Here is a 16,979-nt window from a genome sequence, read left to right on the forward strand (position 1 = left end):
CCCGTGGTCCAGGGACCCCTGCGGGTCCACGAGGCCTCTTCAGGGGAACTGCTACTGCTTAGAAAGTTAAATAATATTAAAATATTAGGTCACCAGCTTTAAGTAATGTCTCAGTGGGAGGGTCTCCCGATTCCAATAATGATTCAGGGGGGGTCCCCGGGACGCAGTAATGATAAAGTGGGGGGTCTCCAGAAGTTGAAAGGTTGGGAACCACTAAACTAGGGTAATGTGTTCATTTCTGAAAAACGAAGCATTGTATATGTGCTGCAACACTCAAAGCAAGGGATTCTTCTGCCTAGAAATTTGTACTGCAAGTTAATACTTATATTGCAAACCCTACGCTAGACAGTGTACAGTCACCTTTGTACCATGATGTGGAGTAGCACATCTCTCAAGGCATCCTGGTTAGAGCCTCAGCTCATGGTATGGCAGCAACAGCAGGGAAATCTTGGTAAATATGGCTCTGTTTTCCCCATGAGCTCAAACAGCACAGCAGATCTGAAGGCTGCACTGCTTTGCACGAAAAGATATAAAATCTGGGCCATTTGCTGTATCTTCGAATTCTACCTGTACAGCACTCCACTGCCTTTTGGTTAGGTGTGCGCTATCCAAACACAACATACATGCATGCATGCAATAGAGTTCTGCTGAGAGAGGACGCATGTGGTGTAACTGTGTGTAACTGCTAAAGGCCTTATCAGGGACAGGGACCTGAGAAGGATGCCAAGAGCTGGACAGGTGGACACTAGGCCCAGCCTGGGCCCCCTTGCGGGTAACTCTTTGGGCTGGTATGATGCCTTTCAACAAATCCTGTGAATAAGGTGGCCCCAGATCTGGCAAGTGGAGAAATGCTGAGACCCTGGAGGAGAATATCAAGTGTGCAAGACATGCAAGTTACCAGTAGGACCAGCAACTCTGTGAGAGGGTCTTTCACCAAATCAGTCCACTACCCTTTGTCTGGGGAGGGCACGTCCACACTGTCTGCACATCGTGGAGGCAGGCCAGGCAGGCCGCACAGCTGCCACGTTTCCAGGTTAATGAGTGATGTGCTGCTCCAGTCCCGATTTTTTGTCTTTGAACTCTGGTACTTGTAGTCTTGTTTTTTCCATTGTAAAACAGGACTGCAAATCCCAGAATTCAAAGGAAAAATAATCTGGACTGGAGCAGCGCATCACGCATGAACCTGGGAAACTGGTGGACATCTGCTTACCTATCGGTAATTGTCCGAGCTACCCAGCCCTGTGTCAATCCCCTGAATCCGATATCCCACAGACCTCTGCTGCTTAGCAGTGAGGCCATTCACCATTCCTCTGGCTAGTGGGCGTGGCGAGAGCTAGGATTACTGCAGAGACAAGGCGAGAGCCATGTAAGCCCAAAGAGAGGAACAATCAGGCGACCTTTGACCCTGTCACCAGGCAGGTCGCTCCCCCCATCTGCCACGCAGCCCCCTGTGGGTTGGACCTCCGTTGCCGCTTTTGCCGCCTGACTACTCGCTCCCTTTTTTCTGTACCCCTGCGCTTGGCTTCTGTGCCACTTCGTTTTTCATTCTGTGCCCCTGTGTTTTGCTTCTGTACCCCTGTGCTCTGTTGTCCCTCTCCCGCCGTCTTTTCCCGCCGTTTTTCCCCCGGGTTTTCCCCCGGGTTTTTCCCTTGCTGCTGAGCCCCTGCTGCCCCGCCCCCTTCACTCCCATTGGCCGCCCGGCTCCCACCTCCCAGCTGCTCCTCCCTCCCTCTGCCCTCATATGGAGGCCGCGCAGCGGACGCGTGCAGCGGACGCACTGCTGTCGTGCCAAAGGCGCGCCTAAGGTAAGCCCGTCTGGGCCCGTCCGTGCCTGGACCGCACCCAGCACCAGAACCCCTGGAACCCGCACCCCCCGCAATGCCAGACTGCACTACGACGCAAGCACCCTCCACGCACTCAACACCAGACGAGACCACCCCTGCTACTGGGCCACCCCGAAACGCACCCAGGGGCCTTTCACCTGCCGGAACTGCAGATTCACCAGCATCCAACCCTCCACACCACCATCCAGAGAACCCAACCACCTCCGCTGCATCCTCCTCAACACCCGCTCCGCTCGCAAGCACGCCATCAAACTTTGGGACCTCCTAGACTCCACCGCCCCCGACGTCGCCTTCCTGACGGAGACCTGGCTGAACGCCACCTCAGCACCAGACATCGCCATAGCCATCCCACAGGGCTACAAGATCTCCCGCAGAGACCGCACCAACGGAGTGGGAGGAGGAATCGCCATCATCCACAAAGACTCCATCAAAATCTCAACGAACACCGATGACACCCTCACCACCACCGAGCACATGCACTTCCAGATCCACACCGACCCCAACACCACCCTCAGAGGAACTCTCATCTACAGACCTCCCGGACCCCGCCCACAGTTCAGTGACACCATCGCCGACCTCATCAGCACCCACGCCCTTGCTTCCATGGACTACATCCTCCTCTGGGACCTGAACTTCCACCTCGAGAACAACAACGACGCCAACTCCACCGCCCTGATCGACAACCTTGCCAACCTCGGACTCAAACAGCTCGTAACGACACCCACTCACGCCGCTGGACACACGCTCGACCCCATCTTCTCCGCAAGCCCCGACGTCTCCTTCAACCACACCACCGAACCACACTGGACCGACCACAGATGCGTCCACTTCACCTTCAGAAAACCCACCACACACCACCGCACCCAACAGCTACCACGCCGCTGCTGGGGCAAGGTCACCGAGGACCAACTGACTACCACCCTCGCCCTGAGACCACCCACCGACACCACCGACCCAGACACCGCCGCGACCAACCTCACACAGTGGATCAACGACTGCGCCAACACCCTCGCCCCTCTCAAGACCTTTACAACCAACCACACCAACAAGAAAGCCGCCTGGTTCACCGAGGACCTCCGGATCTCCAAGCACACCTGTCGGAAGCTGGAGAAGAAATGGCTCCACGACCGAACACCAGACAACCACACAGCCCTCAAGAGCGCCATCCACAGACATCACCAACTCATCAGGACCGCCAAGAAGACCGCCTTCAAGGACCGCCTAGACAACAACGCACACAACACCAAAGAGCTCTTCAGCATCGTGAAAGAACTCTCCAACCCCAGCTCCATCACCAACGACATCCCGCCATCTCAAGACCTGTGCGACTCCCTGGCCACCTTATTCCACCGCAAGATCACCGACATCCATGACAGCTTCAACCCCGACCCCCCCGCACCCACCACCGGGTCCACCACCCCTGCGACTACCACTCGCACCAGTTGCCTGACCGTCTGGTCCAACGTCAGCGACGAAGACACCATCAAAACCATGAACTCCATCCACTCCGGATCCCCATCGGACCCCTGCCCTCACCACGTCTTCAACAAAGCCAGCGCAGCCATCGCGCCCCACCTCCGGAAAACAATCAACTGTTCCTTCGAGACAGCAACCTTCACAGAAAGCTGGAAGCGCGCCGAGATCAACGCCCTTCTGAAGAAGCCTAAGGCAGACCCCAAGGACCTCAAGAACTTCTGGCCCATCTCCCTGCTCCCTTTCCCAGCAAAAGTGACCGAGAAGATTGTCAACAAACAGCTGACCCGCTACCTCGAAGTCAACAACATCCTGGACCCTTCCCAATCCAGTTTTCGCAGTAACCACAGCACCGAGACCGCCCTCATCGCCGCCACAGACGACATCCGGACCCTGATGGACAAAGGAGAAACAGCCGCCCTCATCCTCCTGGACCTATCAGCAGCCTTTGACACGGTCTGCCACTGCACCTTATCAGCACGCCTCCATGACGCCGGTATCCAAGAGAAGGCCCTGGCCTGGACTACATCCTTCCTCTCCGGCAGAACCCAGAGCGTCCGCCTCCCACCCTTCCGCTCTGAAACCACAGAGATCATCTGCGGCGTCCCACAGGGATCCTCCCTCAGCCCGACACTGTTCAATATCTACATGGCCCCCCTCGCCCACGTCGCACGACAACACAACCTCAACATCATCTCCTACGCCGACGACACCCAGCTGATCATATCCCTCACCGAAGATCCCCACACCGCCAAAGCTAACCTCCACCGAGGAATGAAGGCCGTAGCGGACTGGATGAAGGACAGCAGACTGAAGCTGAACTCAGACAAGACGGAGGTCCTCATTCTCGGACCCACCCCATCAGCCTGGGACGACTCTTGGTGGCCCACGTCACTAGGCACAGCCCCGAAACCCACGGACCACGCACGCAACCTGGGGGTCATCCTCGACTCCACTCTCTCCATGACCAGGCACGTCAACGCTGTCTCTGTGTCCTGCTTTAACACTCTCCGTATGCTCTGCAGGATCTTCAAATGGATCCCCCTCGACACGAGAAAAACTGTTACCCAGGCCCTCATCACCAACAGACTCGACTACGGCAACGCCCTCTACTCAGGAATTACAAACAAGCTCCTGAGACGACTCCAACGCATCCAGAACGCCTCGGCCCGACTCATCCTCGATGTCCCCCCACCGCAGCCATATCACACTCCTCCTGAGAGGCCTGCACTGGCTCCCCGTCAACAAAAGGATCACCTTCAAGCTCCTGATTCACGCACACAAAGCACTGCACAACACCGGACCCACCTACCTCAACAACTGACTCAGCTTCCACACCCCCACCCGAAGCCTCCGCTCAGCCAACCTCGCCCTCGCCACAGTCCCCGCATCCGAAAAACCACTGCCGGCGGCAGATCCTTCTCCTACCTCGCCGCCAAGACCTGGAACACTCTCCCCACCATCCTATGACAGACCTAGGACCTGCTGGCCTTCAGAAGACTCCTCAAGACCTGGCTCTTCGACCAGTAGCACCCCCCTCCCCAGCGCCTTGAGACCCTCGCGGGTATGTAGCGCGCTTTACAAATGCAGTGATTGATTGATTGATTGAATCAATGGGAATTCATGTGACATCCGGCCCACCTACCCTACACTCAGATTAACTTGGCCATTGGGATTGTAAACTATGAACATAAATGCCAACAGTTTAGAAGAGGAAAGTGGGAGATTTAAAAAAACTAATCAGGAGAACTTATTTCTCCCATTGACTTCTAATATATCACAGGATGCCCCCGTCAGGTACGACCACGAGTACAGGGGACTACTTCCTGCACTGTGGCCCTCACAGATGGAAGCAGGAAGTACCTGGAGCTGCACCGGAAGAGGGTGTGTGCGCGTGACCCCTTACGTGCGCTCGCGCTGTCTGCAAAACCATGTCTGACATTCTAACCACTAATGGTTAAAATGTTAAAGGGGGTAGTTATTGTGACTGAAAAGCCGGTTTATGTTTACATCTGCCTGTGTCTGTCTCTGGTCAGCCTGTGTTCATGGCTTCATAGCTACACCTGTCCGTGCTCGTCAGTGGCTGTGCGTGTGACTAAGTGTCTGCGTATTTGTGATTGTCTATTTCTGAATCTCCTCTTCTGCCGGACCGTGCATGCCTGTCCGGGTCTGTCTGTGCCAGGCTAGTTCAGGCAGATGTAGAACAACAGCATTTAAGTCAGCAAAACTTTTTTTTTAAAGGAATCAAGGCTGCTGGATAAGACATATCGTGATTAATCTGTCCACCTTAGAAGCCTGCTACAGCTCGACACACTTACCACAGCTCTCACTGAGACCCCTCACCACAGCTCTCACTGAGACCCGGGTATCTCTGCCTGCCTCGGTCTTTAGCTAATGTCCTTCTCTGTCTCCTGGTCAGGCATCTTTCAGCCTCACGTAGACCTCAGTGCAAAATCAAGAGTTGGCACTCTTCCTTGGAAAGGGCCTGGAGGTCAAGTGTCACCTGGAGATGGTCCTCTCTCTGACCATGAATTCCAGGGACATTGGGGTTAGAAATTACGAAGAGCAGGGCCCCAAGGAACACGTCGGTGATATGGTAATATCCAGTGCTTTAAATGGGCCGGTACTGAGTACCGGCACTTTTTTATTTTCAGAGGCAGAGTACCTGCATTTCTCAAGAAAAACGTAATACTTTTCATTGGAGAGTACCAGCACTTCTAAGAAACAAGCAGGTACTCTGGTACAGAGACCCTGCACTTCTGTTTTCCATTTCAAGCACTGGTAATAGCATGTCACTAATACACTCTTTCCTCATCGTTACCTGTTCTGCATTACTGTATTTCTTAAGCAGGCTAACCGAGAAAAAAAATGAATCTAGTTAAAACTATTTTTTTCTAGTGATAAGTATGAGTGGCACCCTGCTTGTCGGTCAGTGTTTAATTTGAGGCGGTGGTTTGTGGCACTCGGCACTGACACTTAATTTGCAACACCGGCACTTGTGACAGTCTGCCACATGGAGGCACTGATTGTTTAATTTAGAGATACGCACAGTAACAATGGTTTATTAATTCAATATATATTTAAAAAAGACTATTACAAATTAAGCACTGCTTTAGGTCTGCCTAAACCGCAGGGAGCATCCTTCAATTTACAGAGGCAACATCAAGCTCCCTCCCCTTGAGAAGTTTAAATGCTGGTGGTACTCCACAAATGAACCACCTGGGAGCAAGGGTTAGAGCAATACGGACGGGAAACCAGTTTCTATTTAGAAAAGGAAGATATATGTAGCAACTTAATCTACTGCATTAAGCGGGACTTAGCTGTACGCAAACACAGCGCCAGGGGATCTTTAAACAACAGTAGGGAGTCGAGGGGCTTTAGGAATGAAGGAGACAGCGGTCTGGACAGACCAGGGAGCTATGAAGAAGTGAAGAGGTTGTAAATGAGACAGGAGTGTGGGGGTGGCCGGCACCCCCAAGGGACACCGGGCCTTTGTAGCGCTGAGAGTCCCATTTGAGTTTCTCACCTCGTCCTCCGCCGACCTCTTCACTGCATGGCTTTCATAGTCATCATCTTCGTCTTCCTCATCCACCTCATCATCTGAAAAAAATACACACTGGGAGGTAAGGGGGACAAACTTTGGCTCAGACCCAGAAAAAAGCATCAGGCTGTGCAGGACACATGAACCGGAGACAAGGTCGTACGATTTGAGGGCCTGGGAACAAAACTACATGCGCGGCTCACACAGCGCGAGCACCTGTTTCGAAGCTGAGAAAAAGTGCTCTAGAGAAAGAGATAACAGAGCGGTTCCAGCATCTGGCGCCATCTGGTGGACAGCCACATCACCTGCCTCAACACTAACAGAGAAAGCTGGCTTCAAAATGCATAGATATAGTTTGCAGCATTAGAGGGGGCCCTAAAAAAGTGTGGGCCTAAAGAATAATGCCTCCCTGTCTCCTTACTAGTGGCTGTGCAGACGGCTGAGACCCAGAGCTCAACGCTGTCACCGATCCATAGCCACCCTGCTTCTTCAGACAAACAGAAGCATCCAAGCTTCATTCACACACACAACATGCACAACCAGAGAGGCTGTGTGAGCATTTCCCCTGCACCCCCGGACGCGGACAGCAGAAGGCAAGACTCAAAGGAAACCATTGAAGAAATTAAGGTTGAAACTACTTGGACCTCTGCCTTCTGTACCCACAACCCCTTGAACTCCGCCCACTCAGACAGCCCCCAATGACATACCCTACTGCAGACCTCACTTATCTACCCCTCTACTGGTCCACACGGTCTGCTCGAGGCCTGATGGTGGCAGCTACATGTCTTGCATCCTTCCCTACTCCTTTGCTACTATTCTGGACTGGCCCCGCCTCCCTTCTTTCCCCCTTACTCTCTCACTTCCCCTGCTCCCCTTCTTCATCCTCCTTCCGCTCTTTTCCGTCTTTTATTTCTAGATCTCTCTGCCAGACTTTCTTCCCTCCTCTCAAGGCATTACTTATGCTCTAAAGCTTCCAGGTTCTTGTACTATCAACTTCTTCCTCGCTACTGGAGCTCTTCACGTCCCCTCACAAATCACAGATGCACACATGATACATATGGATACCATGTGCTGACTCTCCTGACCTCTCGCACCAATGAAAACTGGTACTGTATGGTTAACCCGGAAGCATTTGTATCGCTATGTGGCAATGAAAAACAAGCATTTGCAATGCAACAGGTCTTGCATTTCTCGTTTAGAGCTATTAGCAGTTGTAAACTCCCAACCGGACTTTTCTTGCCACATTAAATGGAAAAAAAAGAGCGCGATCGTGCTGCTACAGTTCACTCATAGTGAAACCTATCGGCAAAAGTGCAGTTATCTACGTAACAGGAAAAGTGCATTTAACTATGTAACAAGGTCGATGTTATGCAAAGCGCTCGACTTCTGCCAAGCAAGATCACACTGCAAAAAAAGATAAAAAGTAGTCCACAAACCGGATGGAAAACAGCGAGCCTCCTATCTTTTCAGTACTTGGTCTCTGCGCTCGATGATGGCTAACCACCGGAAAAGGCATGACGTATACATGCCCTCCACTAATGAAAGCGAGCAGATTTTAAAAGGCAAGCCCACGAACCAATGAAAGACACTGATGTGATATGGGCGGGACTCTGAGCCCTTTTCTAACTACTAAAGCATCGCGCAAGCAATACGCATGCGCAAGCGCATGCTAGCGCAGGCTCGACCCTAAAAAGGATGTGCAAAGAGGGACAGCACTGCAAGCTTCCCACACATACAGCAGCTACATCCTCAGCTGGAGTATGTGCTTCTTTCACACGTAGAACAGATAAAGCCAGGACAGTAGCAGCCTCACTGATACGTATTGTGTCATAATTGCATTTAGTTAGCACCCACTGCCCCTTATGAGGCATTGAAGCACTTTACTAAGAGTAGCATGCAACTCCGGGCCCCACACAGTGTGAACGCCTTAGTGGGTTTGGTTTGGTAAGTGGGTTTAGTGTCGTGGTCTCAAAAAATACACACACAGAAACTCCAGTTTCAGTGTGGCAGGAGCCAGCTTCCTTTACCCGAAGACAAGTAACAGCAGTGACAAGGCAGCACAAAGCCAGGGCAGCAGTGCTGCCATCCCTCACATACAACACATTCACAGCTCATCGGGCTGCAGCGTAAGCATCCCTCCTGCCAACAAGCTGGAGAGTGACAATCACAGAGAACAGGGACAGCAGATGCCCAGCATCCCTCCCACAGACAAGCACATGACAGGCAGCAACACACACACACACACACACACCCTCCCCGCCCCCTGCCCCTCCTCCAGGTACGAAAGAGATCGGAGCAGGGCATGATACACAGATGCATCTTAGGATGAAAACAGGATTCTTCTTGAACTGATCGAAAAGGCAGGTAATCCCTGCATGTGGCGAGGGTAGCCGCATTCTGTCTTATACCTTCAACACTGTGCAGCAGGTGAAGTAGTACCAGGACCAGTGGTGCAAGGGGTCCTCGGCACTTCAGTGTTGTCTGCGTTTTACTAGAGACCTGGGGGAGGGGGGTGGTGGCATTTGCTTGTCATGGAATTGGCTCACAAAACCCTTCCTGCCACTGACACGTGGTTCCCAAGGCAAACACCCACAGCTTTAGAGGGCCCAGAGTCGGAGGCCAGGATGTGCCTGAAGTTCAAAAGCCACCAACACGCCACCGACTCGCAACATATCAAACGATGCAGATCACCACCGTTCTGTGCATCATGCACAACACGTTGTGGGTCAGAGACCAGCTTTACCTGCAAACGCTGTCCCCAAGCTTTGTACCTTCCACAAACCTGAGATAAAATCATAACACGTGAATGTGCCACAGCAACTTGGAGCTAAGCCACACAGCGGTGCAACCTCCAAGGTACTTTGAGGAACCGATAATCCATTCAGAGATATATTCCAAGTCATTTCAAATTCAAGGAAAACCCCCAAACTCCCCATTTGAGGAAGCCTTTGTCTATGGAAGCCAAAAAGAGAGCACCCCGTTATTTTCTGCGTTACCGAATAACCCCCACCCCCACAAGATGGCAGGATCATCGTCATTGGGAGGAATCAGTGCTAGATCGACAGCCACAGACCCCCTGAATGTTCACCCTTTACTGAGTCACCAATAGACACTACCCCGGAACAACACAACCAACTTTGAGATTCCATTTATGCCATACCCTGGTCTGCAGCACTTTAAGGGCCAGATTTACAAGAAAGTGGCGCATCAGCTGTGATGCGCCGACTTTGTGGCACACCCCCCAACATTACCGTGGCGCACATCAAGACAATAAGGTCAAAATGTATAAAGCTATTCAAGTACTTTGCAGAATTAGTGCCATAAATTGTGTCGCTAATCCAGCAAAGTAAAGGGAGGCCCATTGAAAGTACTGGGCGCGTCATTTTAACACCTGCTCTGAGCAGGCATGAAAAATGACACAAAAAATGGCACAGTGAAATGTAGTAAATTTCACTGCACCATTTTAACGGCCCTCCCTGCAGGGGAATGCCCCCCCTGCACACATTATGTCTGGCGCAAGCACAATGTGGAACAGGGGGCACAAAATGGAACAATGCAAGCATCGCGCCACTTTGTAATATGGTGAAGGAGAATGGCCTCCTTAACCCCACATTACCATTTAAATCTGGCCCTATATGCCCAAGAGTCTGGTCACAACTTTGATGACTAGGGCCTGGATTAGCACGAGTTTGCCTAGTGCGCACCTTCACAGGGCATGCAAGGTGGCGACTCGAGCTTTGAATCCGATCTTTAACAGCATTGGCCAAGCAAATAGGTCTCACCTGTGGTACCTAATGCTTTGTCAGTGTCTTTTGGCGATGCTGTGTCACATAGCCAAAAGTTTTTTTTAAAAATGCACTGATGGTGCTGGCATCTTTTTGTAGGCATGTACACACATCATTACACATGCACACCTACAAAATGGTGTGGGCATCATTTTATTTATCTTACCGATCCAAAGTGGCACGCCCAGCAGCAGTTGCTGCCTGGTGGTCCCACACTCCCCCCCCCCCCAAAAAAAAAAAAATATATAAAAGGTGTGCATGGGGGGCAATGAGGGAGTAGGTTGGAGAGCAATGAGCATGTACAGGGGAGGGGAAAAGCAGCACAAAGGGAGAGCATATAGGTTGCGGAGGAAAACCATAATAGCTAGAAAGCGACATGCAGTGTCGGGGAGGAAGAGAGTGGGGCAGGGGTGAGAAGCACACAAGCAAGAGCATGTAACATGCAGAGGGAGAAACTTGAAATGGAAGATGGGTATTTGGCAGAGCGTGCGAAGCACCTGAGGTAGAGACCTGGAAAATACATGCACTCTCATGGAGTGCTTAAACGAAAAGAAAAAATGTAATTCCCTAAAAGTGAACTGTTGAAGGACAGAAGCCAGCCAGTCAGAGAGATGGCTAAGAGACTATGCTGGACAAACACAAGATGGAAAAGCTGGGAGAAGAAAAGCTATTGAATTAGATGCAAACAAATGAGAATGACAACAAAGCCAAGCAATGGTAAGGAATGGGCTGGCTGTAAGTCCCTGGTTGTCATTAAAAAAGCTGTAATAGGCCTTTGGCAATCCGACAGGTAGGCTCAACAACAAAATGTATCCTTTCCAGTGCATGCATGGGAGAGTCCTGCAGGGAGACAGAGTTCAACGATTCGCAGTCCAACTAAGGGGTATATTTCAGAAAATTGGCGCTGCTCTTTTCCTGTGCCCTTTAGCACCCCCCTAACACCACTATGTGTGCACCGTATTTGAAATACGTTGTACCATTGCGGTAGTTAGGGAACTAGTGTCTGATTTTTTTACGCTAGTCCGTCGCTTTGCAAGATTAGCTTGAAAAATGTGGACGCTAATTCTGCAAAGCACCTGGAGGCCCATTGAAAGCAATGGAAGCCTCCTTTGAGTAGGCATTAAAAGTGCCCAAAAAATGGTGCCAGGATTTCCTTGCATCATTTTATTTGGCCCCCCTAACAGGGGAATACCCCCTTGGCATACATTATGCCTGACGCAGGCATTATGTAGCGCAGCAGGTTACAAAGTGGCACAATGCATGCCTTGCGCCACTTTGTAAATATGGCGTGAAATTTTTTGCTTTCTTACGCCATATTATAATTAAAAAATGAAGCTAATGTGTTGCTAGAATGCTGCTAGGAGCTCTTGAATATTCCCCTTAGTGTTTCTCCAAAGGCATCTGAACCAACCCTCTGGAGGGAAAATCAAGTTTCCCACAAGGATGCAGGCTGTGCCAGTCACTACACTGACCGTGTGGCTGCACTGTCGAAACCCCTGGAGGCACTCTTTTTGTCTTCAGGAGGGAAGCGGGAGCCAAATCAAAGGGATGAAGCCAAGGTGTTCATTACGAACTCTGTGCTGGCGGTCTACAAAAGACCGCCAGCGAGTTGAAGACCCCACCGGCCACATTACTAACATTCCGCTGGGCCGGCGTGCGGAAACAGTGTTTCCGCCAACTGGCCCAGCGGAATGCAGGGCCTGTACATTGACGCCGGCTTCACATGGAGCCAGCGGCAATGTAGCAGTGTGGCGGGTGCAGCAGCACCTGTCACGCATAACACTGCCTGCGCGACGGGGATGTGCACGGGGGGCCCTGCACTGCCCATGCCAAGTGCATGGGCAGTGCCGGGGCCCCCCGGGGTGCACCGAGGCACCCATTCCGCCAGCCTTTCCATGGTGGGGTAAACCGCCAGGGAAAGGCTGGGGGGAAAACAGGTACATTATCCAGCTGCCCTGTCGAATATGTAACTCCACCATCGCCAGGCTGCCTGGCTCCGGTAGCCTGGTGGTGGCGGGGTTACGCCAGTGGCGGTCATACCATGAACATTATATGGCAGTCTGGACCGCATGCCGGTGGCGGTAATTGGCAACCCGGACCGCCATGTTCATAATGACCGCCTAAAATCTCCTGTGATGATGTCTCTGGGACACTCCATGACCAATGACACTGAGGGGGTCATTCTAAGTCTGGCGGGCGGCGGAGGCCGCCCGCCAGACTTCCCCCTCTGAAATACCGCTCCGCGGTCGAAAGACCGCGGAGGGTATTCTAAGTTTTTCCCTGGGCTGGCGGGCGGTCGCCAAAAGACCGCCCGCCAGCCCAGGGAAAAACTCCCTTCCCACGAGGATGCCGGCTCGCAATCGAGCCGGCGGAGTGGGAAGGTGCGACGGGTGCTGTTGCACCCGTCGCGTATTTCACTGTCTGCCAAGCAGACAGTGAAATACTTGTAGGGGCCCTCTTACGGGGGCCCCTGCAGTGCCCATGCCAGTGGCATGGGCACTGCAGGGGCCCCCAGGGGCCCCGCGACCCCCCCTACCGCCATCCGGTTCCCGGCGGGCGGACCGCCGGGAACTGGATGGCGGTAGGGGGGGTCGGAATCCCCTCGGCGGCGCAGCTAGCTGCGCCGCCTTGGAGGATTCCAATGGGCGGCGGTACACTGGCGGGAGACCGCCAGTGTTGCCGGTCCGACCGCGGCTTTACCACCGCGGTCGGAATGCCCTTGGGAGCACCGCCGGCCTGTCGGCGGTGCTCCCGCGGTCCTCCAACCCGGCGGTCATTGACCGCCAGGGTTGGAATGACCACCTGAATCTCTAATAGTGCCAATCACCTGGACCGCCACTGCCAGAGCATCTTCAAATATCTTTTTGATTGTGTGGATTTGTCAATAATGTGGTGCAGCCAAAAAAGTACAGATATTCCCTCGTTTCCATGGGGACAGCAGGGCTCCATGCAAATTAGGGAATACCCATACTTGTGAAGCTGGTGTAAAACATGCGCCTGTCTAATGTGCATTTCTGAATTAGTTACACAAAGCTTCTGCGGCCCCTTCGGTAATACAAAAGTGGACTTGGGTTCGAGGACCAGGTGCACTTATTTGATGTTTGGGCCTCCGAACTGCTCTCTAAAGTTCCCCACACACAGACCTGATACAGTATAGGCAAAATCAGGACAAGCTACACATACACAGACCTGAGAGTACAGGCAGTGAAGGGACAAGCTACACTCACACACAGATCTGGTAAAGCCTCCTCAGCTGCTGTGCATGCTTCCATTGCACAGAGAATAAGTACACAGCACTGCAAGCTTCCTGCACATAGAACAAATGAAGCCAGGGCAGCACTAGTGCAATCTTCCCACACACACAGTAAAGCCACTGCACAGGCAGATGCAAAACAGCTTTTTGCATACATAACAAATATCACAGGCTTCAGCAGGCCAAACTTGGAATTAGTACAACGAAGGTCGCTGCAGCTAATATTTTCTGATAGAACAGGTACGTATGACCGGATGCAAGATGAGCTTCCTTCACAGACATCAGGCATAGCGAGTGGAGAAGTAGGGTGACTTTCCTTCACTGTCAAAAGGTGCAGTACGTAGAGATGCAGGACAAGCTTCTCTCACACAGAGAACGGATGCCGCTCATAGAGATGTTGAACAAACTCCTCGCACAAACAGAACAGACATAGCATGTACAAATGCAGGACAAGCTTCTCTCACACAGAGAACAGGGGCAGCACACAGAAATGTAGGTCAAGCTTCTCTCACACAAGAGAACAAGGGCAGCACATAGAGTTGTACGACAAACTTCTCTCATGCAGAAAATAGGTGCAGCACGTGAAATGTAGGCCAAGCTTCTTGCACACAGAGAACAGGTGCAGCACACAGAGACTTAGGACAAGCTTTTCTCACACACAGATGAGGTGCAGCACCTAGTGATGCAGGACAAGCTTCTCTCACTCAGAGGACGGGGGCAGCATACAGAAATGTAGGACAAGCTTCTCTCACACACAGAGCAGGTGCAGTGTGTAGAGATGCAGGCCAGGCTTCTTTCATGCAGAGAACAGGTGCAGCGCATAAAGCTGCAGGACGCGCGTCTCTCACACATAGAACAGGTGCAGGGCCTAGAGACGGAGGATAGGCTTCTCTCACAGAGAGCAGGTGCAGCGCGTAGAGACGCAGGACAAGCTTCTTTCACGCAGAGAGCAGGTGCAGCGCATAGAGCTGCAGGACCCACGTCTCTCACTCACAGAACAGTCGCAGACATAGAGACACAGGACATGAGTCCTTCACACAGAGCAGGTGCAGCTAATAGAGACACAGGACAAGCTTATTTCATGAAGAGAACAGGTGCAGCGCATAGAGCTGCAGAACGTGCGTTTCTCACACATAGAACCAATGCAACACATAAAGATGCAGGACAAGCTTCTCTCACGCACAGAACAGGTGCAGCGCATAGAGCTGCAGGACGTGCGTCTCTCACACATAGAACTGAAGCAACGCATAGAAATGCAGGACAAGCTTCTCTCACGCACAGAACAGGTGCCATGTGTAGAGATGCAGGCCAAGCTTCTTTCATGCAGAGAACAGGTGCAGTGCATAGAGCTGCAGAACGTGCGTCTCTCACACATAGAACCGAAGCAATGCATAGAGATGCAGGACAAGCTTCTCTCACGCACAGAACAGGTGCCATGTGTAGAGATGCAGGCCAAGCTTCTTTCATGCAGAGAACAGGTGCAGCGCATAGAGCTGCAGAACGTGCGTCTCTCACACATAGAACCGAAGCAATGCATAGAGATGCAGGACAAGCTTCTCTCACGCACAGAACAGGTGCCATGTGTAGAGATGCAGGCCAAGCTTCTTTCATGTAGAGAACAGGTGCAGCGCATAGAGCTGCAGAACGTGCGTCTCTCACACATAGAACAGATACAGGGCCTAGAGACAGAGGACAAGCTTCTCATGTACTGAACAAGGTGCAGCACGTAGAAACACAGGACGGGCTTCTCTCACAGAGAGCAGGTGCAGCGCGCAGAGATGCAGGACAAGCTTTTCACAGAGAACAGGTGCAGCATGTAGTGCTACAGAACAAGCTTCTCTCACACACACAACGGGTGCAGCACGTAGTGATGCAGGACAAGCTTTTCACAGAGAACAGGTGCAGCATGTAGTGCTGCAGGACAAGCTTCTTTCACACACAGATCAGGTGCAGCACGTAGTGCTGCAGGACAAGCTTCTCTCACACACAGAACAGGTGAAGCCCATGAATGTGCAGAACAAACTTCTTTTACACACAGAAGAGGTACACCACATAGAGATGCAGGACATGCTACTCTCGCAGATGCAGTGTCGAGAGACGCATGACAAGCTTCTTACAGTGAAAAGGTGCAGCACATAGTGATGCAGGACAAGTTTCTCTCACACACAGAACAGGTGCAGCACGTACAGATGGAGGACAAGCTTCTCTCACACAGAAAAAGAGGTACAGCACGTAGTGATGCAGGACAAGCTTCTCACACACACAGAACAGGTGTAGCACATAGAGATGTAGTACAGGCTTCTCTCACACACAGGAGAGGTACAGCACGTAGTGATGCAGGACAAGCTTCTCACACACACAGAACAGGTGTAGCACATAGAGATGTAGTACAGGCTTCTCTCACACACAGGAGAGGTACAGCACGTAGTGATGCAGGACAAGCTTCTCACACACACAGAACAGGTGTAGCACATAGAGATGTAGTACAGGCTTCTCTCACACACAGGAGAGGTACAGCACGTAGAGATGCAGGAATGGCTCGCTTCACACACTTCCCACTTCAGCGGTCTTTAGGTCAGGCTTGAAGGAAGGGCATGACCTAGGCCTCCATGCCCATTCAAGTATTTGTTTTTCTCCCTTTTTGTGCACCCCTCAGCAGGGTTGCCTTACCTTCTTCCTCTGGATCCTCATCTTCCTCGTGATGCTCTTCATATTCGTCCTCGGCACCATTTTCTTCGTCCTGCAGAAGAACAAACAGAAGCTAGCTATTGGCATGGCCTGGAAATGACAAACCCCCCAAAATAGGGAGAGGGATGGAGATTGAGAGTAAGCAGATGGGGTGGATGTTACCCAGAGAGGGTGTGTGCAGGCAACTGAGGCAGGAAAGAAGAGAGAACCCTCTCAGTACCTAGTGGGGCATACCAACCACATGGATTTTTTTAGATTTTAGGTCATTAATAGAAATGTGTTCAAACTCCCTGTGAAAATCGTGAACTAAAATTAGATTTTAAGAGGTGCACAGGAGAGAGGTGCACAGGAGTGGGCATTGCTAATGTCTCGGAACTGTCTTTTGCCTCCATGTC

At 51.8% G+C, this 16,979-nt stretch overlaps 1 protein-coding gene across 1 annotated transcript in view; it reads right to left on the minus strand.

Annotated features, from left to right (window-relative positions):
• The window catches only part of PTMS (parathymosin), a 44,463-nt gene that overhangs the window by 4,163 nt on the left and 23,321 nt on the right, over positions 1-16,979 (minus strand). Inside the window, exons 3-4 of the mRNA XM_069243074.1 lie at positions 16,567-16,636; positions 6,844-6,917 (exon numbers count right to left, since the gene is read on the minus strand). Of these exons, the coding sequence (XP_069099175.1) occupies positions 6,844-6,917; positions 16,567-16,636 (144 nt within the window). The remainder of the gene's footprint in view (positions 1-6,843; positions 6,918-16,566; positions 16,637-16,979) is intronic.

This window comes from Pleurodeles waltl, chromosome 7 (genome assembly GCF_031143425.1).
Source record: "Pleurodeles waltl isolate 20211129_DDA chromosome 7, aPleWal1.hap1.20221129, whole genome shotgun sequence".
NCBI classification, from domain to species: domain Eukaryota; kingdom Metazoa; phylum Chordata; class Amphibia; order Caudata; family Salamandridae; genus Pleurodeles; species Pleurodeles waltl.